At 51.0% G+C, this 26,590-nt stretch overlaps 1 protein-coding gene across 7 annotated transcripts in view; it reads right to left on the bottom strand.

Annotated features, from left to right (window-relative positions):
* Positions 1-9,288: 9,288 nt before the first annotated feature.
* The window catches only part of RBM33 (RNA binding motif protein 33), a 150,497-nt gene continuing 133,195 nt past the window's right edge, over positions 9,289-26,590 (bottom strand). For all 7 annotated transcript variants that reach the window (XM_070077227.1, XM_008263877.4, XM_008263875.4 and 4 more), the window contains 3 exons: positions 24,824-25,012; positions 15,768-15,856; positions 9,289-15,536 (listed from right to left, as the gene is read on the bottom strand). In XM_070077227.1, the coding sequence (XP_069933328.1) occupies positions 15,488-15,536; positions 15,768-15,856; positions 24,824-25,012 (327 nt within the window). In that variant the 3' untranslated portion in view covers positions 9,289-15,487. The remainder of the gene's footprint in view (positions 15,537-15,767; positions 15,857-24,823; positions 25,013-26,590) is intronic.

Below are 26,590 nucleotides of genomic sequence, written 5' to 3' on the forward strand. Positions count from 1 at the left end.
ATCGCCTGAGGAAAGAGACGCAGGCCAAATCCGTTTCCGCCTCTCTTGAAACGAAGGTGCTGGGCCGGGGCTGCGCCCTGCATTGGCCCAGCCTCTCTCTGGGTCGGTGTCCTGGGAACCAGAGGAGGAGAAACCAGCCAGCACTCGCCGTTCTGCGCTGCGTGGAGTCCTGGCGCCCTCTGGCGGTCAAGTCGGGGCACAACGCCCGCTAAGCCCCCGCGGGAGGCGGGCTGTGGGAGATCCGGTCGCGGTGGTTGGGGGCGGGTGCGGATATCCTGGCCCCACATCCCCGCTGCCCGACCATGTCCTGCAAAACGGCACAGTGCGGCCCCCAGTGCGGGGCGGGCGGCGGCCCCAGGCCCCCGCAGGGGCGCGCGGTCCCGGCGCCCCGAGTTACCCTGGGCAGCGCTACGCTGCGGTGCGGGGGCGTCACAGACCTGGCCTCCCCACGCAGAAAGACCCTTGTTAGGCCAGGGCAGCGCGTTGCATGTACTTTTCGCTCAGTATGCGAGTGGGGCAGCTGGGGGTGGCAGGTGCACCCCTACCCCGCGGAGGGGCGCAGAACAAGCGACTCGCGCGGCACCGCCCAGCGGCTGTTCCCGCCGCCACCGGGTCCCCAGATCCAACAGGCTCTCAAGCGGCCCTTCCCGTGGGGTGGCCCTTGTCCCCTCCCGTGACCGCAGAGGGAGACGTGGACGGGGAGAGGTTGTGGCTCGCCACCCGCGCCCCGCCCGAGGCCAATGGACAAGGCTTCGGCCCCAGTCTCTTCTCCTCGTGGCCCTTCCGCCGTGGCAAGAGTTCCAGACCATTCCGAACTCCCCTGGGGCGCAGGGGTCCCGAGCGGAGCAGCTCCTGGGGCGCAGGCGCTTGCAGTGGGGGAGCCGGAACCCGGAGAGGCCTCCCCGGGGCGGTGCGTGTCGGAGCGCGTGCTGGGGCCCGGAATTCTGCCTTCCGGCGCGGCCCCGCAGCGACGGGAATCCTCCCGCCCGAGGAAATAGGCAGGGAAGAGGGGGGCGCGCCCCTGGGTTTGGAACGTGATGCGCCTCGGGGAAGGCACGCGTGAGCTCGCCGCCCCGCACCTGCGCTCGGCCCAGGCGCACCTGGCTCCGCGGCCCTCCCCGGTCTCCGAGCGCCATCTGGCGGGCCGTTTGGGGAACAGCCGTCGTAAAAACGCCTTTCCCAGGAAAAGCCAGTGTGGCGGGGACCCCCGCGCTCGGGGCTCGTTTCGGGTCGGGGCAAGACACTCTCTGGGTCCGAGCTCAGCTTGGCAAGGGGAAGGAGAGAACCACCCCGAAGCGGATGAAGCGCCCAAGGAAGCGTGTCACGGGACGCCGGAGGGGGCACCGCTGCCTGGGAGCCCTCGGTGATGTCACGCTGTCATGCCCACGCAAGAGGGGGACATTTGCAAAAACGGGGACTTCATCTCCCTGGGGCTCCAATACAAGCCAACAACAGCCACGCGACAAGCCCGTGTCGGCCACCCTGTGTAGTGGCTGGAGCGCATCCGGCCGAGAGGGACATTTCTCGACAAAGCTCCACGCTGTCGAAGGTTCTGGGTGCCCGGTTGGGTCCTGAGATTCTCTGGCCCACGTCTAACGAGGCTGCGGAGACTCTAAGCCCCTCTGTGCACGCACGCACCTCTACCGCAGGATCAGTGTAGCCGGAACCTGCCCATCCTCAACCCCTGGTCACCCCCAGGATCTGCTGGGGTTCCTCAGCCTCCACTCTCCCCCCACTCCCTGACGTCTGATCCCCACCCCCTGTCCTCAGCAAGAATCCTGTTTGGTTAGTTAGCCGGAAGCTCCTTTACCCCTAATCTTTCCTTCTCTAACCACCAAGCTGTTGCTCCCCTGGCTGGAAACCTCCACTTGGCCAGAGATGAGCCCAACCTCTCTTCCCCACTACAGGCTCCTATAGCTATCCAGCCGGCCTTAAGCAGTCTCCCTGAGCAGACTTTAACAAGTGCCACTGAATGCCTTTGTCCTTGACACTCCCTACCCTCAAGAGGCTTGGGGAGAACTGGTGAAGTTGGGATGTCAGTGTACGGAGCAGCCCACCGGCAGCAGCCGGGAGAAGCTCCAGGCACCCGAGGCGTTGCCACAGCGATAAATTTCTGAGCCAGAGGACTGGACAGGACCATCAGCGGGGGAACTAAGCCCCACCCCACCCCCACCCCCCACCCCCAAAAAAGGGCTGTGACTGGCCTCGGGTTTCTTTCTTCTGCTTTCCCAAGGATCCTTGAGCTATTCGTGGTCTTTCATGGCTGTATTCGAATTTTAGAACTTTTTTTTTCTCTGTCAGACAAAAATGTTGGGTAGTTTTGATAAATCATTTGGGTAGAATGGATATTTTAATATAAATTTTCATTTCATGAGCCTAAAATCTTTCCATTTGTGTCTTCAATTTCTTTCATTAACGTTTTAGTTTTCAGTGTAAAAATCTCACTTCCCTGGTTAAGCTGAGTACAAAGTATTTAATTCTATTGTAAGTAGACCTGGTTTCTTAGTTACTCCTTCTCAGTTTGTTGATGATACGTAGCAATGGGGCTGGGTTGCAGATGCTGATCTTGTATGAGCCAGGCTCACTGGACGCCTTCATTACTTCCAGCAGGTTTGTGTGTAGTGTCCAGGGCCTCCTACATACAAAGGTGCTTCAGAGATTCGTGGAGAATGAAATCACACGTTTATTCTGGTGGAAGATTTCTGAAATCCATGCATCTTTCTCCTTGTGTACATGGGTTTCAAACTCTCGTGGGGAGCAACCCGGACTAGACTAAGTTACTGGAATTAAGACTTATTCTATGCATCTGCTCTCCCACAATATGGCGCTGAGAAGGGAGAAGCAGCTTCTACACAGCTGCCTCCAGTTCAACCAATAAACTGTAGGACTTACTCCTGATTGGAGGAGAGCAGCGTACTCGGCGTGTGGGTAGCAGAGTTGGGATTGGTGGAAGAGGACTATAAAGGAGGAGAGAGACAACATGCACCAGGAACATCTATCTGAAGGAACATCTGAGCAGCCCCCGAGAGAGCCGGCCGGCGGTGTGCCGCCCCCCCGCGGAAGTGGGGAAGTGGCAGGGGGAACCGCCCTTCCACGGAGGTGGAGGGTCGGTAGCCAACCCGGGAAGAACCAGCAGCAAACCCGGGGAGGGCCGAGCAGACGAAAGAACAGCGCAGGGTCCTGTGTCGTTCCTCCACGAAGAGGGGGAGCGACATAATGGTGCCGTGACTCGGATAGGAAGCCTAGGCAGGGTTTAGTGTCGTTCCTCCACGAAGAGGGGGAGCGACAACTCTCTTGTATCAAAAGTTTTTTAGATGTATTTATTTGTGACACAGAGAAACAGACCGATGCTCTAGAGATCACTCCTCAGATGGCCCACCTGATGGTCAGGGCTGGTTCAGACCGCACAGAAGGCTGGAACTCCACCGAGGCCTCCTGCGTTGGGGGCAGGGGCCCAAGAATTTAGGCCTTCCAGCTGCTGTAGCAGGGAGCTGGGTCAGAAGCAGAGTAGCAGGGCCTCAAACCAGCTGACTTGGGATGGCAGCGTCCCAGGCTGCCGTACCACAAAGCCAGCCTGGAGGTTTCTCTTCTAATTCCGTTCCCTACAAACATTTTCCAAGTACCCTTGTAGAAGATCACACCATGAGCAAGCAGGATGTGGGAGGAGAGGGGGGCTACATAATGAGGACAGTTTCCGGCTTGCAGGGCAAGGTGGTTCTGGAAGCGAGGGGGTGGCACCTGCACAGAGATCACAGAGAGCAGCCCCCACTAAAACCGGTTAGAACCGAGTATCCGATGTCAGCTACGTTTTGCAGTAAGAACCCTTTCTTCAGGACTTCGCGCCCCCTCGGATCTGATCCTGTGCTTCCTCTTGTTCTTAACTAGTAGTGGCTTATGTGTTTTGTTGACTTTTTTTCTAAGAACCAGGATTTCCTCTTGTTAAGTATTTTTGTTTGATTAATCCAAAGACTCTAATGGGAGAATTTCAGGAGGCTTCAAATTACATTTGAAGGGCCCCTACAATGGTCCCAAGGCTGTAGGTGGTGCCCCTGTGTGAACAATCCTTTGAAGCCTGCCCTCTAGTGAGCACAGTGGTAGTACAAGGGCCAGGGAGAGTAATCCTGGAAACTGTCTCTACTTCCAGCGCTGGCATCACATATGGGTGCCGGTTCGAGTCCCGGTTGCTCCTCTTCCAGTCCAGCTCTCTGCTGTGGCCCAGGAGGGTAGTGGAGGATGGCCCAAGTGCTTGGGTCCTGCACCCGCATGGGAGACCAGGAGGAAGCACCTGGTTCCTGGCTTTGAATCGGGCGCAGCTCTGGCCACTGAGGCCTTTTGGGGAGTGAGCCAGTGGAAGGAAGACCTTTCTCTGCCTCTCCCTCTCCCTGTCTGTAACTCTACCTCTCAAATACATAAATAAAATATTTTAAAAATATATCAACTACAGGAACATTTTGTTAAAGATTTATTTATTTAAAGAGTTAAAGAGCAGGGAGACACAGAGGGGAAAAAAAGATCTTCCACCCACTAGTTCACTCCCCAAGTGTCTGCAAAGGCCGGGCCAGACTGAAACCAAGCACCAAGAGTTTCAACCAGGTCTCCCACATAGGTGCAGGGACTCAAACACTTGGGCCATCTCCCGTTGCTTTCCCAGGTCATTAGCAGGGAGCTGGAAAAGGAGCGGAGCAAGCCGGGACTCGAACCTGTGCCCCTAAGGGATGCTGGCGTTGCAGGCGGCAACTTAACCCACTGTGCCACCCCCCAGGCTCACTTTCAAGGCCGGGTTAAAAGCTTATCATGTATGTAGTTTCCATTATACCTCTTTTTCTCAACTTCAGATATTACTTGGAGCCACAGACATGTCCCATTGCATCTGGTTTCTGAAGGACATGGGAGGGCACAGGTCACACAGACTCTCCTGTTACCTTGTCACCTGGGAGGGTTGGGATTTTTTGGGGGGGTCTCACCACGGTCTAGCTCGGAAACCTGGAAAGGTGGCAATGGCACACTGGAACGGTCATCAGCGAGAGCTTTGGAGCGGGGCCTTTGCCACACTTCAGAGGCTGGACTGTCACTTTTCATGTACTTATAGAAGTACACACAGAAAGCCGGCACCGCAGCTCTCTAGGCTAATCCTCCACCTAGCGGCGCCGGCACACCGGGTTCTAGTCCCGGTCGGGGCACCGGATTCTGTCCCGGTTGCCCCTCTTCCAGGCCAGCTCTCTGCTGTGGCCAGGGAGTGCAGTGGAGGATGGCCCAGGTGCTTGGGCCCTGCACCCCATGGGAGACCAGGGAAAGCACCTGGCTCCTGGCTCCTGCCATCGGATCAGCGCGGTGCGCTGGCCGCAGCGTACCGGCCGCGGCGGCCATTGGAGGGTGAACCAACGGCAAAGGAAGACCTTTCTCTCTGTCTCTCTCTCTCACTATCCACTCTGCCTGTCAAAAAAAAAAAAAGTACACACAGAAGAGGATTAAAAAAGAAATACCATTTTATTTACATAAAAGTTAGGGAGAGCCGGCGCGGCGGCTCACTAGGCTAATCCTCCATCTAGCGGCGCCGGCACACCAGGTTCTAGTCCCGGTCGAGGTGCCGGATTCTGTCCCGGTTGCCCCTCTTCCAGGACAGCTCTCTGCTGTGGCCAGGGAGTGCAGTGGAGGATGGCCCTGCACCCCATGGGAGACCAGGAGAAGCACCTGGCTCCTGCCATCGGATCAGCGTGGTGTGCCGGCCATAGCGCGCCGGCCGCGGTGGCCATTGGAGGGTGAACCAACGGCAAAAGGAAGACCTTTCTCTCTGTCTCTCTCTCACTGTCCACTCTGTCAAAAAAAAAAAAAAAAAAAAAAAAAAAGAGTTGGGGAGAAGAGAGAACTCCCATGTGGTGGCACTGGGCCAGGGCAGGAGCTGGGAGTGCAATCCAGGTCTCCCCCATGAAAAAGCCATGAACCCATCACTGGAGCCATGGCCGCTGGCTGTCAGGGTGTGCACTAGCAGGACACGGGAGGCAGGAGGCAGAGCAGGGACTCAACCCGGATCCTCAGATGTGGGACGTGGGTCATCTGCCCAGCTAAGTGTCCACAGCTCCTCCCTACTGAACGCTTGGGCAGGATCAGAGGCTTGCGGGTCAATGACCTGCTCAAGGTTTGGCGTGGCTTCTCCAAGGCAGGCTCTCTGGGCTCACACAATACACGGAAGGACAAGGCCCAAGGAGCCAGAGCCAGGGCCAGCACAGAAGGCTTATGGGGTATCCTTTCTGTAGTACACACGGCACCACCAGGGGCTGCACAAATAAACCGTGGCCTTTATTCGGTGAGTCTATGCAGGATCCAGAAGCCACATCTGATTCTCCCAGGGGATGGCCACTAGCCACGTTAACCATGACACTGCATGAGGGAGGGAGAGAAGCTACGGAGGAGCTGAGAAGGGACAAGGGGGAGCCACAGACATCTGGAGCTCGCCCGAGTTCCATCTGCCCAGGTCACGGAGGGGCATGTGGTGACAACCTCACACGGTGAACTCCTAGTGGGAGGCTAAGGTCAAGCCAGACAGACAGACACGCGCTCTCGAGTTACTGAAGAACTTCCTACCTTGCTGTTACCTGTGGAGTCCACTGGGAAGAAGGCGGGTCTGGAGCCAGGCTTGAGAAATCCACCCTGCCCAGTCCAGCCAAGAGGGGCCCCCCGTATGACCCAGCGATGGAGACCCTTACCGGTGAGTCCTGTGAAGTCAGAGGGGTGGCACGCGCTGCCTACCACGTGCTGGCTCTTCCCGCCTGTGTCCACAGGCTCTGTGTAAAAAGGCTCTGGGCTCTGATTCTGTTTGGGACCACAGCTCACTGCCGTCTACAGAGACCAGTTCAAGTTCAGCAAGAAAAGCTCATTTCTGAGCATGAAGCTGAAAAATTGTGCTCTCCATTTCTTCTCAATCCAACATGCAGGAGCTCTGCCTCGAGGTAGACAACACGTTTATTTCTTCCTGCCCCCCCTCCCCCTTAGGGCTATGATTGATCTGTACCGTCCTTTTCGCCAACATCCCCACGCAGGCCTGTCCCAAGTCTCTACACCTCATGCAAGCAAGCACACATACACATGCCGGGGCCCCAGGAGGCCTCAGGGGGCGAGCAGAGATAGGAACACAGCTCCCCACTGTCATGTGTACCCCAAATTCAAATCACTTTCTACCTGGAAACTCAAGGGGTCTTCTGTCCTCAACTAGAGTCCTGTTACCCAAAGCACAGGATGGCTTGTGTCTGTAGTATAGGTTGAAATGGATGGGTTTTGGGTTCTAGTAACAAGGTATTTTCAGATTATGATTTAAGTTCTGTTAAATCAGATTTGAGAAACCCAACACATCAACTTTTGCCATCCATTACTTTCTTTTGCAATTTCATTTTTTTACCCAAATTAGTCTCTTGCCTTTTATCTCTATTGAGATCTAAGCTAAAGGCCTTTTCCATCTCATCCTTACAAACAAGGAGGACAGAATGAAAAATAGGAGTTTTCAGAAAGTGGAAGTATGAAAAAACTAGACTGGATTTCAATCTTTCTCATATCAAAGTAAGATTACTTTTAGGTTTCATTTTCCAGGGCCAGTGTTGTGGTGTAATGGGTAAAGCCATCTCCTGTAGCACCGGCATCCCATATGGATGCCGGTTCGAGTCCCAGCTGCTCCACTTTCAATCCGGCTCTCTGCTACAGCCTGGGAAAGCAGTGGAAGATGGCCCAAGCCCTTGTGTCTCTGTATCCAGGTAGGAGACCTGGAAGAAGCTCTTGGCTTCAGATTGGCCCAGCTCCAGCTGTTGTGGCCATCTGGGGAGAGTGAACCAGCGGATGGACGACCTCTCTCTCTGCCTCCCTGTAACTCTGCCTTTCAAATAAAGAAACAAATTTTTAAAAAATTTTTTTCACTTTCCAGGGGCTGGTAGATGCCAGCATCCCACACGGGCACCAGTTCACGTCTCGCTGCTCCACTCCCAATCCAGCTCCCTGCTAATGGCCTGGGAAATGCAGCAGAAGACGCCCCAAGTGTTTGGACCCCTGCCACAAACACGGGAGACCCGAACGAAGCTCCTGGGTTCAGCCTGGCCCAGCCATCTGGGGAGTGAACCAGCAAACAAAAGATCTCTCCCTTTCTATCTGTTAACTCTTCACTTTCAAAATAAGTAAATCTTCTAAAAAATTTATTTTCCATGAACTTTTAGAAGGACCCTCTTCTAGGTTATCTTTTAAAGTCAACCCAACTTTTTTTGTCAGGGAGACAACAGGTGGCTTTTCGAGTGGCGCTGAGTGGTTTCCCCAGGGCACACATTACTATGTCTCCTCCGGGCAGGCCACCGTGCTCACTCATCCCACCTGTGTGTCACCAGCATTGCAGTGAGGGTCACACAGAGTGAGGCACGCAAAGAACAGGCCCCAGAACCGTGAATCCTCTAGCGCCCTGCCCAGCCAGCCCACCTGCGGCTCTGGGCGCGGCAATGACCTCAGCACAGCACGTGCCCAAGGGTTAAGCAGGGGTGCTCTCCGCTCTCTCATGCTGCCGGCTCTGCCAGACACCCCACGCTGGCCTGCATGGGCGCTGCGGGGAGGGGGGATCCGCTTAGCCTCTCACCCCCAAGCTGCTGCTCTAAACTACTCCATGACCAAAAGGGAGCCCCTTACTGAGAACAGGGGTCCTTCCTATGGGTAAGAAAGGTGAACTAACCACAAGAGAAGAGTATCACCAAGCCAGCAACTCTCATAGCAGGAACCTAAAATGCAGACCCCAGTGCTTGGGGCCAGGCCAGAAGCCAGAGGCCTGGCCTGCCTTGGTGCGGGGGCTGTGAACACCTGGATGCTCGTCCCCTTGCGTGTCTCCTGGGATAAGTTTCCCGCAAGCTGAGCTGCCTTACTTTTAAAACTAACTTTCAAAACTGATCCTGAATTGTGAGCACATTTGTAGTTGCGTCAAAACCTCTTAATGGCACGTTAAATGGGGGAATGGAGACCGTGTCTCCCACTACCCAAAGTAGGTCTGCAGGTGACAAAACCCGAAAGTGCAGGACAGCGTGCTTGGGGGCAACACACGAGACTGATTCCCCCCATTTTCAGTCAGAAAATGCACAAGAACGATGTGATGCTTCCCAGAATTAAAATGAGTGCGACCCCCTCCCCACAACAGCACATACTTTCGCTGCAGGCTTCTTGGCTTGAGACCTCTGGGAAAGCCTTGGGCTGCTCTAGAGGGGCAACTCTGCACGGCCCCCCGTCCCCGCCCCGCCCGGGCCCACTCAGGGAAAGAATCAAGCAGGCTCAGAGTAGAGTGGAAAGCGCAAGGTTTTATTGACACACCTTTCAGATTACAATACAGGCCAAACACATGTTTCCGTAGGAGATCACACAAATGATACACAACAGTACATTTCCTTGTTCAACTACGTCACTATTAACTCTTCACACAGACTCTTGAGCAAAGTCCCGTCCCCCCCCCCCGGAGTTAACGCCGAGTGAGTCAGGGGTGAAACCGGGCGACACCACTTCCCGCGAGCGGCAGCGTGGAGACCACGGAGGGGGCGGAACCCAGAGGGGGAGCCGGTCAGCCATCTCTCGTTCCCAAACTCCCCCGCTCTCCCAATACACACAGTTCCACCTTCACCTCGGCGCCACCCCCAGATGCGGCCCGGGGGCGCCCTCAGTCAGCAGGGGCAGTGACAATGCTCACGCGGCCACCGCTTCCGTGCACGCAACTACTACACTGACCCATGCCCACGTCCTGCAAAGGAGAGGGGACAGAAACAAAGAAGCGCGTGATTAAGGGCATGGCCAACCGCAAGCTGCGGGCTGCTGGTGTCTGGGCGTCGCCACACTCTCCTACAGAGCGGCAACTGCAAAATAACAGAATCAAACGTTATTCTCTCCCATCCAACACCTGGAGGAATAAACTGGGACGAGGACACCTGTCAAAGCAAAGGTTGTGAGCACAGCGCCGGGACACGCATGCCTGGCCCCGCCCCCCCGAGGGCAGTCCTAGGCGTCCGAGGCGGAGAGCAGCAGGTGAGGAGGGAGAGAGATGAGAGATGGCAGAGGGGAGGAATGTCAGCGGGGGACAGGAGGGGTCAGCGTGAACGTGGCGGATGAGGCCGAAACAGAGAAGACAGGAGAGGAGGGCCCGGAGCAGGGCCTAGTGACGTGGTCTCCTCACTAGAACAACAGTGGCAAGAAGAGAACAGAAACATCCAACAGACGGGGAGCCAGCACAGCGCTGGACAAAACCTGAGCTTGCACTTTGTCGCTGTTGCACCTGAAAATTAAAGTGGGATTAAAGCCTCAGCGTGAAAATCCTCACAGAGGGGAGGCATCCAGGAGCCCACGCCTGTGAAAAGCAAAGCTGAATTATAAAAACAATGAGTATCTGCTCCTCCATTCACAGGAGAAGTGTGTGCGCGTGTGCACGTCACCTTACAACGCTAGACATTTCCAGAAAATACTGCGGAAGGCATAAAATTCAAATCATCTTTTAAAAATCTGCCCTTAAAATAAAAGGCACCTCAAAAGAAAACCATGCTAAAACAATGGCAAGAGGTCTACTTTTGTTAACATATATTAAATTCCTAAATACAGAATACATTAAAACCATACCTATCTGCCTGTGCACTCTGTGGAATATATTATAAATAAATAAATAAAACCCTACATGATGCTTTCTAAAAGGCCTGTTTTTTTTCTACATAGCTTTTAAGTTTAGTAGAATCAAATCAAGCAGAACACCAACATGAAGATCTCTTCATATTTTAGTTGGTTAGAAATAAAATGTAAAAACAAGTTTTAAGGAAACTTACTACTAAAAATACCTGTTCTATCTGCTCATCTTAACTGGAAGACTTCCTATCGAAATATGACACAAAAAAGCAAGCGTTAAATGTTTAGAACAGTCTCTAGAGAAGGCCGGTTACAACGCGTGAACAAGTGACCCTTTCCGACCACGGGCTACCAGAAGGTATACCTGGGGATCCAATATGAATCAGTGGGCTTCGCTTTGGTTCTAGCACACAAAACCACGGGCTGATGTACCTAATGAACTAGGCATTTAAAATGATAAAAATTAAGTAGGTCGCAAAAAAACCTTACAGAAAAAAATCCTTAGGATTTAATATTAAATCAAGGCTAGGTGCCTTTGGAGAGTTCATATTCAAGAATGCTTTAAAATACACACTTCGTTCACAAATTTTAAAAAGAGTATAAAAGGTCAGCGGAAATGCTCACTGAACACAGTAAGTGTCTGCACCTTCCCTCGCAGGGTCGGGGCTGCTGTGGCTTTCCGGGGGAGGTGGAGTCCTTTTGGTCCCTTCCTGTCCTGCACTTCCTCTAACAGTTAACTCCCTTCTAAATATGTTACAATTTTTAAAAAGAACCACCTTTCAAATACCTCTCTCCCACCCTCTCGCCCCACTCCAAATAAATAAATAGCAAAACACAGGGAGGGAGCTTCAGCTTAAGGCAAGAACGGCAAAGTGGCTCTAAACCGGAGCAGGTGAGGCCGGCCCCGAGTCCTTCAAGTGGGGAGGGCAACAGGAAAGCAGCAGGGCCCAGAGCTGCCTGGTGCATGCGCCTCCCGGTGGCCGGGTTCTGGGCCTCTCCAAGGAGGACGCAGGCGAGCGAAGCTGCAGCGGAACACAGAGTTCCTAGGACCCTGTGATTTCTAAGGGCAACCCCGCAGCCCACACGGAGCCTCCTTGGTCCTGTGCCACCATGCAACTAAAACCTGTCTTCAACAAGGGTCACTCCTATGGACACAGGGCACTGAGCTTACCTTCCCAATAAGATAGCAAAGAAGTAAAAAACAAAGTCAACACAATGGAAAAACAAAAAACAAAAAAACAAAGAACAAAAAAACAAAAAATAAAAGTCCAAAAGGGGAAAAAAAAAATTGATAGGCTCCTAACCCCATCCACCAAGAATAAAGACTCCCTCATCGGTGCCCCCCAGCCCTTGTCCTGGGACAGGAGCTGGGCCGCCACTTGCCGGGGCCTGGGACGCCTGCCCGAGGACCTCACCTTGCCCGTCAGTGTCAGAAGGAAGTCCACCACGACCACTCAGGGGACAACCTGTCCCATCCTGCAAGGCTCGCCTTCCCCGGGGCTGTCCATTCCTCATCCCCACCGCACCCCGCCCCACCCCCACTTCGCCCCAGCTCTCCAGCCTCTTTCAGGATCTCAGCAAAACACTGAAAGCAGAGTCCCTGGGTGCGGAACCTAAGCTGGCACAACTCAGAAATGCTACAGACCGGAGCCCAAGCAGCTGCTGGTGCAGCACCTTTACAAAATGACGTTCAGAACTACCCGTAGTAAAAGTCGTTCCACGGAAACCACCGCCCGCTCCCGAGCCACGAATTCTCCTCCGGAGTGACGAGGGCACGGGCACCTAAAGCAGGAGACTGCCTGTCCAGGCAGGGGAGAAAACCCTCCAAGTTTCTTTTGGAAAAGAGACAAGATTTTTCCCTTTCGAAGACCATCAGTGTAAGGGTTTGACAAACGGGGCCAGACCAACGGTAACGCAAGGTTATGTTCAGATGAGCAGCTAAGTGAACTTATGTTACAGTACAAAATCAAAACAAGGCAAAAAGAAAGAAGTAGCGAGGCTGCACATAACCGCCTGCAGGTTGACCTTATGAGCTATAATGCTATTTACGGACTTTAAGCTTCTTGAATTTGTGGACAAATAATACACAGATCAGGATCAACGTATTCACTTACTACCATCTTTATAAAAATCGAATATACACACAAACACATCAACAGGTACGGAGTTTTATCCATTAAACTTCGATAAGACAACACAAAAGAACTAACAAACGGCTAAGATGTTGCGGAGTTGAAAGTATTTCCGGTAACATTTTAATTTTAAAAGGTCCATATTTACACAGTATGTTAAATGCTTCTGCATCTCACTTTAAATGCATGATAAATAAAGAACAAAGATAATGGTTGCAGCAGATCTTCCACAAGGGTCCAGCTTCTGCGGTCTGACACCAAAAATGAAGGTAGCATTACTTTCTAATTCTGCTTCTTTCCTTTTTTAAAGTTTCCATCAAAGAAACTAGGCCTTTCCTCCCAGGGCTGCCTGGCACTGAGGGCCCACGGCCGATGGCTGTGTGTATTAAGGCCGGACCTGTGTCTGGCTACCCTACCCGGTGCTTTACCATTGGCTGATGGTCTTTCAGGAACCCTCTAGTAAAACCCCTCTTACATCTGTGCGTGTAGACAGCTACGGACACACATGTGCGCCTGGGTATCTGCATCACATGTAGACAACACCCGCAGCGGATCCTAAAGTAGCCTCAAGCCTGCCTTGACACAGGCGCCCCGTCAGTATCGGGTTCAACGACACGAACTTGAAAAGAGTGTGCTTCAGTGCCTCCTTTTGAGAGACAACCTGCCAAACTTCGGCTTAAAAACAACAGCACACCCAGACCATTTCAGAAGCGGTAAAAAATTAGTTAAGTTCATTTTCCTGTGTTACTGTGTCCTCCATGACAAAATGAGTCGGTAGGCCCCCACTGCCCAGTGGCGCCAGAGACTTGGATGTCCCTTAATTAGAGCCGATGGGTCAGCGAACTATCATTTCAATACAGCTCTCTCTGGACTGAGCCAAACAAACTACTCCTTTAAATGTATTAACACATCTGTTCCTGAATACCAGGACAAGGCGGTAGCAGCCAAGCCAACTGGCAGACAGGCACACAGCCCGTTTCTCGGGCCTCACCGCGGGTACAGTGAGGCAGGGCTGCTTTCTAGGGCTGGGCAGGGGCTTTCTGGAACAGAGAGCGCCAGGCAGCCCCGCTGCAGGGTTTTCTGGAATAGCCTCTAGCGCTCTATACTTTCCTGGGGCCCAAGTCTTCCTAAGAGCAGCCATCGACAACCACCTGCGGCTTCCAGTAGTCTCTGAAGTGCGCACTGATAGTTTAAATCAATGCCACACGAAGTTTCATGGGGTCTTGAACAGTTCTAAATGACAGTTCCAGGACCTTAATTTGAAGAAACATAAAATTCCACCCATGGGAAGCGGATGCTGCAAGCCCCACGCCCTGGTCTCCTCAGCTCCACTCGAAGGCTGACATACCTGGGGGACACACCTGCCCCAGACAGCGCCAAGGCTCACTCTGGTCCTCGCTGGCTTAACCAGAGGCAGAAGGTGACAACAGACTTCGATTTCCCTTAATTCTATGAATAAATCTGACATGAAACCGCAGGTATAAAATAGGACTAAAAAGTGTTGAGTACGCCCTAGTGTTATTCGCTCTGGTCTATTTTAGAACATTTCCGAAACACTGAAACTCTGTCGTGAGCAGAAATACAATAAGGCACTTTTTTCAGTGTTTGCCCACCAAGGATTTTACTAAAGGCTGCTCTGCGGAGAGCAAGCCTCAACTAGTGGGACCTACCCCGAGTGTCTAAACACAGCTTCAATGATGACATGCCCATCAGAGGCCATGCCGTCCCTGGTCCCTGTACGAGAGCCACCCTCGCAGCACACGCCGCCGACACTGGCATGCCAGCACGGCCCTCACTCTCGGGCCCAGCGAAGGACCAGTGCCTGCTGGAGAATCCCTCACAACAAAAACCAAAAGGACCCAAAACTCAAAAACAAGCCAATCAAAGCAAGATGCCAGGGTCCCGAGGAACGGGACACAGCACAGAGCCGGTGGCACAAACTCGCCACCTTGAGCCGCAGGTGAGAAGAGAAACTGGGTCGCAGGGCTGCAGAAGAGGGAACCACGGACGCCCTTCTCGGAGCTGAGGGAGCGTGGCGCTGCGAGCCAGCATTTTCACCCCATCTGGGAAAAGCGTAAAAAGGAGCGGGTGGTCCTTAGGACTAGGATCATATGCAGTTGGCGCTTTCGAAATAGTTACAAGAAGCAGAATCGGCCACTTCAATCAGCACCACTCCCAACCACCCCACGCATACCCTGGCTCTCCAGGATATGTAAGTGTCAATTGGAATCACCCAAATTTTAACCTGTGTTTTTTAACAAGAGCCTTTGGAGGGCTTTCTGAGTAGGCAACTCAAGTCAAGCTTGGTAAAGAAAAGTCTTCTCTAGCCTGCACTGAAGATAAGTGCAACCATTATCAAATATTCTTTGCTGTGAAAAATACTTAGCATGTGTGACGCTGATGTTCCTTCCTGAATCTGAGTCACTGTGATCGCCCACACAGTAAGATCACCAGGAGCAATGGCTACATGCATCGTAAGCACTTTGAAAACAAAACAAAACAAAACACTGGAGTTCTTTGTGCTGACAACAGAATCGGAAGCAAACTAACACCAAACTCCAGCTTGCTAGGTCCTTAAGTTCGGCTCTTCCGGAATCAACCCTATGGCTGGCTGGCGCTCCAGACAACAGTAACGCAAGACTGTGGATCAGAGAGACCTAAGCTCCTGAGATCTGCGCCGGCCGGCAGCTTCCTTGAAGAAATTCCACAGTGTGTGTGCAGCGACAGGTCAGACTCTCTGTGAGAAATCACTCCACAATCAGGGCCACGTTTATGTGGGACAAATCTATCATATGCCTGTGGAAATTAGAGAAACAACATCAGCTCTGCAGGCGAGCCAGCACCACACCACAGGCGAGAGGAAAAGCCAAGGAGAACGGCAGGTTTGGGGTATACAAAACTGCGGATTCAAGACAAGAGCTACAAAACAAGGGGTAAGCCCCCCATGACAAGGCAGGACGCACTGCCGCAGGAGCGCGCTCGCTGTCTGCTCTCTGCGCCTCTCTGTTCCCAAGCCCCGAGCCATACCTGTGGAACTTCTGCTGAAACGCTAGTGCATGGGCTGGTTCCTTGAACTTCGCTATGGCCTTCCGTTGCTGGGGAAGCATCTGTAAACTCTGCAGGAGAAAATGAGGAAGCATTTCAGTGTCTCCGTGCCAGCATGATTAACTTTAATACCAACTGGGAGTCCAGGCGGACACGTGGATTACTAATCGGCTTACCTCGCCAACTATTCTAAAAGCGGCCTTGGTAAGTCATTTCCATGAGCAATATTTATTTACCCTTCAAACCCAATTTTCAAGTCCTTTCATCACCTGGCCACGTCAGCCTCCCAAACCCTGTCGTGCAGATGTGTCTTCCTGCTGTCTGATGAGTGGAACCAAGCCCACGGCAGATGACACCCCTACTGTACCCCTGGGTGAAGTGAGGTTCCATGTATCAGGCTGGGTTTAGGACGGGGCAGAGTCTATGCGGGCAGAAGAGCTATTAGGTGATGTGCTCTGATCTTTCTGTGAGCCCCACCTCCAGGAGCTGGGCTTTCCCAGCCACACAGCAACATCTGTGCCTGGGCGGGTGCGGCACCGCGCGTCCTGCCTTCCCCACTCTTCAGAGCCGGGCAGGTCCCACTGGGCAGCCCCCGGCACAGGGCGCCACGCTGAGGAACTGCAGCCCACAGCATGGCAGGTTCAGGGGCCAGGCAGTATCTGCTGTGTCTCTGAACTCTGACAGCTACAAGAAAGGCACAAACCTGTCAAAGTACTCTACACGTGTGAGCAGTTAATTCTAAAGCGTCTGTCAACGCTCTACACTGCAAGCACACAGGTGAAGGGATCACGCACGTGCCCTCGGAAATGTTAAAAAAGTTGCCCTGTGTATGAAATAACTGTCTATTTCACTCCCAGTGAACAAGGCTAGCAGAGCTCTAAACACTTAGGTCACATACAGAAACTGGGCGCTCAGTGCTCCTGTAACAGTGCTCACACAGAAAGAAAGCGCCAAGCGTCCACATCAGCAGGGATTGGTAAACGTGCCACACCCCACACCAGAAGCAGTCAAACGGATGGGGACATCAGAGCACAGGCAACCAGGGCGGGACATGAGGGAGGACAGATTTGGTCTGCTCTGTCTAAAAAGAGCACGGTCAAATCCCAGACCTTCTCCCCCTCCTCACGCTCCCCCCGTCCTCTTTCTCTGTGTGTGAGCAGGAGCACCGCACGTGCATCACCGCTCTCCAGTGCTTTCTCTCTGAACCATTACTGGATTCCTTGCGACGGCTGGAGGGTCCTCATTCTGCACATGGAGGGAGAGGTGCCCCTGGCAGCCTAGAGGCGACCAGGCTGTGAGAAGTAACACAGCCCGCGCTCCAAGGCCCGGGAAAACCGTAGTGCTGAAGCCATGGAGCAGCCTCCTAAGAGAAACGGCCGTGTTCCTCTGGCACCAGGCGAGGGCAGGGTCCGACGTGCAGCCCAGCCCCCAAAGGGATGGCACATCTTCCTGCAAGACTGAGAATCCACCTTACCCAAAGCTGGCTATACAAATAAAAATCTCTCAATCAGGAATGGACAAGACAAACTAACTCCAGATGACACAACATATAAACACTCCGCAACGCAAAGATGCGATCTGGATTTTGAAAATGCCATCGTCTTCAGGGAAAAAAAGATTTCCAGGTCACAGGGTGAATGGGTTCCCTCTAGGTGGTTTTACAACCTGAAACAAAGCTATTAGGCTGTGGATGGTAAATTGCATAATGTAAAAAGATTCCCATATCTGTAATCTAAGTGTCTTAAAGCTTCATTCATGTGAAGTACCAGTCAAGAGAGCACAGGGCTTGGCAGGTGGCACAACAGATGAAACCGCTGCTTGCAACGCCAGCATTCCCTGTCAGAGAAACGGCCTGAGTCCTGCCGCTCCACTTCTGATCCAGCTCCCTGCTAAGGTGCCTGGGAAGGCAATGGAAGATGCTCATCTACCTGGGCCCCTGCCACATGACCATATCTGGACGTTCTTCGAACCTCAACTGGCAATAGTAGACAGAGACTGGAAAACATGCTGAGACTCAAAGGGCACCCTGAGTACCCTCTACGGACAACGGGGTCCCCTCCTAGAAAGCACATCTTGCCCACAGCCAGCCAGTCAGAGGGTGCACCTGCTGACTCCGCTTTTCTCACTGCTTTAACTCGCTTTCAGTAACAGGAGGTCTCGGGTTGGCGCCGCGGCTCACTAGGCTAATCCTCTATCTGCAGCACCGGCACCGCAGGTTCTAGTCCTGGTTGGGGCGCCGGATTCTGTCCCGGTTGCTCCTCTTCCAGGCCAGCTCTCTGCTGTGGCCCAGGAGGGCAGTGGAGGATGGCCCAAGTGCTTGGGCCCTGCACCCCATGGGAGACCAGGAGGAAGCACCTGGCTCCTGCCTTCGGATCAGTGCAGCACACCGGCTGTAGCGGCCACTTGGGGGATGAACCAGCGGAAAAAGGAAGACCTTTTTCTCTGTCTCTCTCTCTCTCTTTCTGTCTAACTCTGCCTGTCCAAAAAATAAATAAATAAGAAAAAAAAAAGTAACAGGAGGTCTCTTGTTTCTTTCACGCCCTGCCCTTCCAGACGACACAAGGGAGGGCTGCAGGGCAGCGAGGCTGCCTTTAAGCTTTTATGTGGCTTATTCAGTATGAAGGGGGAAGAAATTCTAGTCTTTGTTCTTGCTGCAAGTTTTCAAAGTTTGGTTATAGCTCAAAAGAAAATTTTAAGACCATGCTTCTCATTGACAGCTACCTGCCCATTAGCTAATATAATCAGAATCCACCTGGTACTGCTAAGAGATCTAAACCAAGAACTTTCAATTAATTAAAAGTACACTAATTGGGGCTGGCACTGTGGCAAAGCTGGTAAAGACGCTGCCTGCAGTGCATCCCATAAGCGTACCGGTTCAAGTCCCGGCTGCTCCACTTCTGTTCTAGCTCTCTGCTATGGCCTACGAAAACAACAGAAGGTGGTCCAAGTCCTTGGGCCCCTGCATCCAGGTGGGAGACCTAGAAGAAGCTCCTGGCTCCTGGCTTCAGATCAGTGCAGCTCCAGCTGTTGCAGCCATCTGGGGAGTGAATCAGCAGATGGAAGACCTTTCTTTCTCTCTCTTTCTCTCTCTCTCTCTCTGCCTCTCTGCTTTTCAAATAAATAAATAAATGTTTAAAAAAAATACACTTCAAAGCCTCACAAAAGTACTTAACAGTAATTTTACCTGTTTTGTCATGATAAAAAGGAATAAAATAATACAATGCTACTCAATTTTCATAATTTGTTATGAGTAACTTTTCATAGTTACACAGAATGGTTCATCAAGCAAACAACCAGACTTGACAGGCCTGGCATCTAGGGAGCTAGGAACCTCGTGCAGACTCCTTCCTAATGCTTGCTGAGACGCCGTCTGGGCTGCAGGCTCTGCGCTGAGGCCCCTCCTAGCTGGAGAATTCTAGAATCCTCTGCTGGAAGTGAGAGGTTGGCAGCACCCTCAGCAGAGGGGACCACAAGGCCGCTCTGCAGCTCTGACTCTTGCTACTCGTAAGGAAGGGAGCGTCTGCCCCTTCACTGGAGGCGAGGGATGGGAATCTGCAGGGCCTTTTCTCTTGTTTCCTGCACGGCTCAAGGCTGCTCCTGCACTTCTTATTGCACAATCGCAGCGCCAAGCTGTGTGTGGTGGAATACGATCGTTAACCGTGGCCTCATGGCCTCACGGCCTCACTTCTGTAAAATGACTTTGTTGAATGACATTCCACAGATGTTTACCAGGTGAGTGCTCTAGGGAAATCCCGTGTTGAGTAAAGCAAACGTGCATCCCCCTTCAAGGTTTTAAGCATTCACAATGATTGCATCTGCGGGGAATCTGGCCTGCCTACGTAGACATGCCTGGTGGGTGACCAGGGAGCAGGCAATGCCCCGAGGGCCACTGCCTTATCACCACAGGAATCCCTCATCAGCAGGGTCTTCCAGGACACTTCCAGTTCACTCCAAGACCAGCAGCACTCCGGGGATGGCCCACAGAAAGCGAGCTGCCCACTGCTAATGCAGCCTGCACTGGCTCGGGCAGGGGATTCAAATCCTATCTGCTGGGAACAGGAGACATCAGTGTGTCCACTCTGTGTGGGGTGCCATGTGTGCGGCTGGCACATTCTCATATTATGTCATTTGACTCCTACTCTGAGATTTCTGGTATTTATCTCAGTCTTACAGACTGAGAACACTTAGGCTCATGAAAGTGAAGTATTCTGTCTACATGTTGCACACCAAGAAAAGTCAAAATTCGGATTTTTTAAAAAATTTACTTGAAAGGCAGAGGTACAGAGAGGGGGCGGGGGGTGGGCAGATCTTCCATCTGCTTGTTCACTGCCCTAATAGCCAGAATGGTCAGTGCTGGCCAGGCCAAAGCCAGAAACCAAGATCTTCACCCGGGTCTCCCAGGTGGGTGCGGGGGCCCAAGCACCTGAGTCATCCTCTGCTGCTTTCCCAGGCCATAGCGGGGAGCTGGATTGGAAGCAGAGCAGCCAAGACTCGAACTGGCGCCCATATGGGATGCCAGCGTCACAGATGGCAGCTTTACCCATTATGTCACAATGCCAGCCACCTTTTAAGATCTTTTAAAATTTATTTTCATTTGTTTATTTATTTTTGAACATCAGGATCTTTTAAGTCTTATCTCAAAGCTCACTCTTGCTGCTATTCCCAGGGACATTCTGAAGGTCTAACACATTGGCAAAAGATGAGCTGAGAGCAGCTACCTGTTACCCCCCGAGTCTCACAGAACTGCGGGAAGAAATGCGTAAGTTAACGCAGCACAGTGCCTGGCACAGGTAAGCGTAATCCAGATGGCAGCTGTCAGCAGGACTCTCCCTCGTGCCCACTGTTGTCCTGGGCATCACAATGGAGAAACAGCTACACGAGGGCTCTTCCAAAAGGGGGAAAATGTGTACTCAAACAATGCATGGATTTCAGCATTTTTGGCAACCAAATAAACTTATCTTTCAATCCCATTTTCCACAAACTTTTTGAAGTCCCCTCTTTTTATGCCCCAGAGCAGCTGAGGCCTGCTGAGCGCTGGCCTCACTTCCTGGAGAGCAGCGTGTGGCGTCCCAAGAACCTCCACTCTCCTCTCTCCCGTGAGGGGAATCCTCTTGTTTATTTAGCATCAGCAGTTATCACATGGCTCTCTTTCTGACTGTACCCTTTCTCCTCTGAAATTCTGAAACACACTGCTGTATGTCTTACATCATTCCTATCTTCTGGTTATGACAGTTCTACAAAATCTTGTCCATTTTCCTCATTCTGTAAGCAATATACGTATAGACCAATGTTTTGGAAATAAAACAGATTTTCTAGAGAGCCTGATGAACAGTCCTCACCGCTACACTAGGGAAAGATCTCAGAATCTATGAAAGTATAACTAACATGCAGTTACCAGAATTTTCTGTAAAAGGTCCAAAAATGTGTCTCTCCTACTTGACAACACTACTTGACAACACTACTTGCTGTTATGCTACTGAACACTAGGTGGTGCCGTGTCCCAAATCACACAGCGACTTGACATGCTATTCTAAAACATTTGGGATACAACACACGGAGAAACATACTTTTATTCCAGGTGATGCTGGAAGCCCTGGGTCACTTAGTACAACTCCTTTAAAGTATACACCCGGGGGCTGGTGCTGTGGCTCACTTGGCTAATCCTCCGCCTGCGGCACCGGTATCCCATATGGGCACCGGGTTCTAGTCCCGGTTGCTCCTCTTCCAGTCCAGCTCTCTGCTGTGGCCCGGGAGGGCAGTGGAGGATGGCCCAAGTGCTTGGACCCCTGCACCCACATGGGAGACCAGGAAGAAGCACCTGGCTCCTGGCTTCGGATTGGCACAGCACCTGCCGTGGCGGCCATTTGGGGAGTGAACCAACGGAAGGAAGACCTTTCTGTCTGTCTGTCTTTCTCTCTCACTGTGTAACTCTGCCTGTCAAAAATAAATAAATAAATAAAGTATATATCTGAACCATAATGAAGTCTTGTCATGAGATTTGTACTTCCTATTGTTATAAAATTTATACATACCAGTATCATTTCTTTAGTCATCTCATGGTGGCGAAAGCTTGCTATATCATTTTATAAAGTTAAGAAATCTAGTATTTTCTGAATGCATCATTTAAAAATCTATAAACTCCCACTGATAGCATCTATTCCATGGGCCTAAGCCTCTAGGAAATCAGAGCGTGGAAGGCTGCCCTGGTCTAAGTGCTCGATTCCTCACTCCTCAGGAGTTACACGTGGTGGCACGAGACGGCTCCTCTACTCCATTGTAAGGGTGACTGAAACCTAGCAACCTTCATTCTTGTTTGCATATCTTTTTCTCTGAAACAAGTCATCAATCAATTCCAGCATTGCTTTTGCAGACTTTTTAGAGGCCCCAATCAAATGTTCTAACATCCCAATTTCTAATTCTTTTCAGAACCAAAAAAAGGGGACAAATGGAAGAAAAAGACTATTCAAGGGATGTATAGGTGTCAGGGTTGTGGTGCAGCGGGTAAAGACGCTGTTTTCGATACCAGCAACCCTTATGAAGGCTGGTTCGGGTCCTGGCTGCTTCACTTCTGATCCAGATTCTTGCTATGTGCCTGGGAAAGCAGCAAAAGATGGTCCAAGTACTTGGCTTCTGCTACCCATGTGGAAGACCCAGATGGAGTTCCAGACCCCTGGCTTCAGCCTGGCTTAACCCCAGTAGTTGCAGCCATCTGGGGAAGGAACCAACAGATGATGATCTGTTTGTGTATACGTGTGTGTGTATGTGTGTGTGTGTGTGCCCCTCCTCATCTTTGACTCTGCCTTTCAAATAAATAAATAAATCTTTTAAAAAACAATGAATAAATTTTAAAAATATTCATAACCCCCAAATGCAGAATTCAAGATTTAAGACAGATAAAAAAGAGCCCAGGTAAAGTTGCATGGCACTAAGTTAACTTTTACACTGCAGCCTTTGGGACTGACTCCCTGACACTCTCGGAGAAGCAAACAGTATGTGCTGTTCACAAGAAAACGTTGCAGACGATGAAACAAAGCAGCACCACCGGCAGCTCACATGTGGAACAGCAGCTCTAAGGGCCGCCGAGAAGAGAAGCCTCAGGAGAGTGAGCTCGTCGCCAAGCACAGGAATCCGTGCTTTGTAACACGGCTGAGCTCCAGGCCTGCTGAAGTTGAGACCACTGCTCAATACTATCTGATGCGGACTTCTCAAGCACCATGTGCTTAAAACTACCTACTATCAGGTCCTGCGAATTCATCTGTAATATCATCGACTATCTTATTAAACTACTCTTGAACACAGGCTTATGCCCCCTGATAACTGACAAAATGTTCTTCAACACAGGACTAGGAAACCACTATTAAAAACAGAAGCCAAGGTTTTGGGGCTAATTTTTCATGATCAAATATAAACGACAACTAAACCTAGTATCTCTATAGGAATTCAATGTACTGAAGATGATAGTAATTAAACCTACATAACAGGCACAGTTTTAGAAGGGTCTTCATCTACTCGTGTTTAAGAATTCTCAATAATACGTGGACATCTAAAACATTATAAATTAATTATCAACCCCATCTACTTGTCTCCAAATTCACCCAGGAAGAAAGGAGCTGTAAGACATTAAAAGAAGGCACATTTACTCTCTACGTCCTAACGCTTCCATCATTTCCAAACTCTCTGTCCTCCAACATGGACTCTGTTGGGGATGGTGAGAGTGTGACAAAGTGGCAACAGGCCCAGAAGAGGAGCCCTGGACGGAAAGGCCAGCCAGCTTCTTCACTGGGTCACCTGCCAGGCCCCAGTGCTGCAGAGACCAGGGCTTCCCACAGAAACATTTTTACAACAGACTGGAATTCTGTTCACTTCATATTCACTCATTTCATTTGTAGTCAGCTCAGTAGAGATTTCTAAACACTGGGAATAGTTTTAAAATTGAGACAAACTCCAGGATAACTGCAAAAATCTAAATAAACCAAGTTCCATAGCTGTTAACATGTGAGGCTATTTCAGGAAATTAAGGACAAGAAAGTTGAGTACTTTAACATTTGAAAAATTCTTACAGGGGCCGGCGCTGTGGCACAGTGGGTTAAAGCCTTGCCTGAAGCGCCAGCATCCCATATGTGTGCCGGTTCGAGACCCGGCTGCTCCACTTACGATCCAGCTCTCTGCTGTGGCCTGGGAAAGCAGCAGAAGATGGCCCAAGTCCTTGGATCCCTGCACCCACGTGGGAGACCCAGAGGAGGCTCCTGGCTCCTGGCTTTGGATCGGCACAGCTCCAGCCGTTGCAGCCAACTGGGAATGAACCATTGGATGGAAGACCCCTCCCTCCCTCTGTCTCTCTTGCTCTAACTCTGCCTTTCAAATAAATAAATAAATATTTAAAAAATAAATAAATAACATAAAATAAAAAATTCTTACAAAAACGAGGCAGGATTTTGGTGAAGGAATTTAGGTTTTTGCCTGGGATACCCACTTCCCATATCAGACTGCCTGCCTCTAGTCCTGGCTCCTCAACTTCCCATTCTGCTTCCTGGTAATGTGTATCCTGGGAGACAGCAGATGGTCAGTCAGACACTTGGGTCCCTCCCACACACATGGGTTGGCCCAGCCCCAGCTACTGTAGGTATTTAGGGAGTGAACTAGCAGATGGTAGATTGCCCCCGTCTCTGTCTCTCTCCATGCCTTTCAAATAAAAAATAAAAAATTTAAAAATTATTACAAATAAAACCAATGATTTGATGAATATAAAATTTGTACATACATGTGAACTGGAGAATGGCTTGAGGACTTCAAAGATAACTTGCTCAGTCCTACTATTAATGTCTTAAAATTTGTAACTAAGAACTTGAAAATGTCAAGATACTCAAACTTTGACGCAAAGGTTCCAGTACCAAGAATGCTCTGCATAGTGTATCTTTCTTCCCAAGTATTGTTAACATGACACAGCACACACCTCAAGCACCACGCTTTCAATCAAAAATGATTTAGTCTGGGGCTGTAACAACCTGGTCACTAATGCCACCCCCCACGTCACCCACCTGAATGGGCCCCACTGACATCAGCAGGCTCTTGAGCTGGGCATCAGTGGTTGACGACGAGAGCCCTTCCACAGACACCACGCAGGGCTGCGGCTTGCACTCCACAACGCGCAGGTTCTGTTTGTTTGGCATCAGGCGCCCTCGGCCCATGGGACCTGCCACTCCTCTGCCTCTTCCATGCATGATGGCCTGGCAACAACAAAGGAAGAACATTGCTGAGTCTGGGTTTTATCCACTGTTACTAAGATACAAAGATGGGCCAATCCCTTAGGACACACTGAAATACACCCTGGGCTACAGGAAGTTCTGTGATTTGCTACCCATGGTGAGAGAATGGCTTAATATCTACGTGAGCTACAACACCCAGCAAGTCTAGGTGGAGGAACAGAAAGGAAAGGACAAAGTTCTCGGAGCGCTACCATCGTCCTGTAGATGAAGAACATACGGGAGTGTAACACAGTTCAGGACTCGGATCCACTCCTCACCGTGCCCAGAGTCTAAATCTCTCCTACCATCTTAAAGGCTAGTCTCGGGGGAACCCGCTGTCCACAGTGCAAGAGCCACCATGCAGTCACAGCAAGTCACAACATGACGTACCCAAACCTTATCTTGTAAGCTATCTGTATCTGCCACCTCCTAAACCCCAAATGCGGACCATGCAACGAGGGCCTCTGACAAGGGTCTTGTCCCCGGGTGCATGTTACACACACCGGCAGAGACGTTAAACAAACACCTCCGCAACAACTCGGTGTTCTCCAGCCCCCAGTGCTGACCGCACCAGCTCAGAGTGCGTAGACACATCATCGAGAGTCTGTTTTAGAAAAAGAGACAGCTGATACTTCTGGGATTCTCTCCTAATAAGGAAATTAGAGAACCTGCTCCTAACTTTTCCAGCTAGTAACAATGAAAGGCAGAAACGTGAAGGCAAAGTGGAACTGAACAGCATGAGGTTTCCAGACGTTCTACCCTAACTCTGCCTCATAACTGATAAAGACGGACAAATATGGCCTGTCCATCATCACAGAAAAAGGCAGAGAAAAACTTAGCTGGCAACCAGAACAGAGTGTTATTTTTCTAAGGTCTTTCTCACTTATATCCAAGGATACCACCTGAAGGAGAGAATTTAGATTGGAACAATCTTTAACGATTCTATTACTGGGACCTGTGGTGTGATACCACTTACAACACCAGCCAGTATCCTACAGCAGAGCGCCTGTTCAAGTCCCAGTGCTCTGCTTCCAATCCAGCTCCCTGCTAATGTGCCTGCGAAGGCAGGAGAAGATAGCCTAAATTCTTGGGCCCCTGCCACCCACGTGGGAGACCTGGATGGACTTCCAGGTTGGGGTTTCAGTCTGATCCAGTCCTAGTCAATGTAGTCATTTGCAGAGTGAACCAGAGGCTGGAAGATCTTTTTTCTGTCAATCCACCTTTCAAATAAATAAAATAAATCTTGTCTTTTAAAAGAATGGGATTACTATTTTATTAATGGGACTATTACCTGATCTAGTCTGCTAAAAAATGGCATACTTTTGTTTGTTCTTACATGATAAAGTGTTGATAATACTAAACAGAGAGTATAGCTGTCCCTCAGTCTCCAGGGGGATTGGTTCTAGAATGCTCCTGAGACCCAAACTGAAGGATGCTCAAGTCCCTTATAGAAAATGGGGTAGTATTTGCATATAATCTGTGCACATCCTCCCACATACTTTACCTCCTCTCAATGCCTCCTACAATGTGAATGCTGCATAAATACTTGTTCTGCTGTAT

The sequence above is a fragment of the Oryctolagus cuniculus genome, chromosome 7 (assembly GCF_964237555.1).
Source record: "Oryctolagus cuniculus chromosome 7, mOryCun1.1, whole genome shotgun sequence".
Taxonomy (NCBI): Eukaryota; Metazoa; Chordata; class Mammalia; order Lagomorpha; family Leporidae; genus Oryctolagus; species Oryctolagus cuniculus.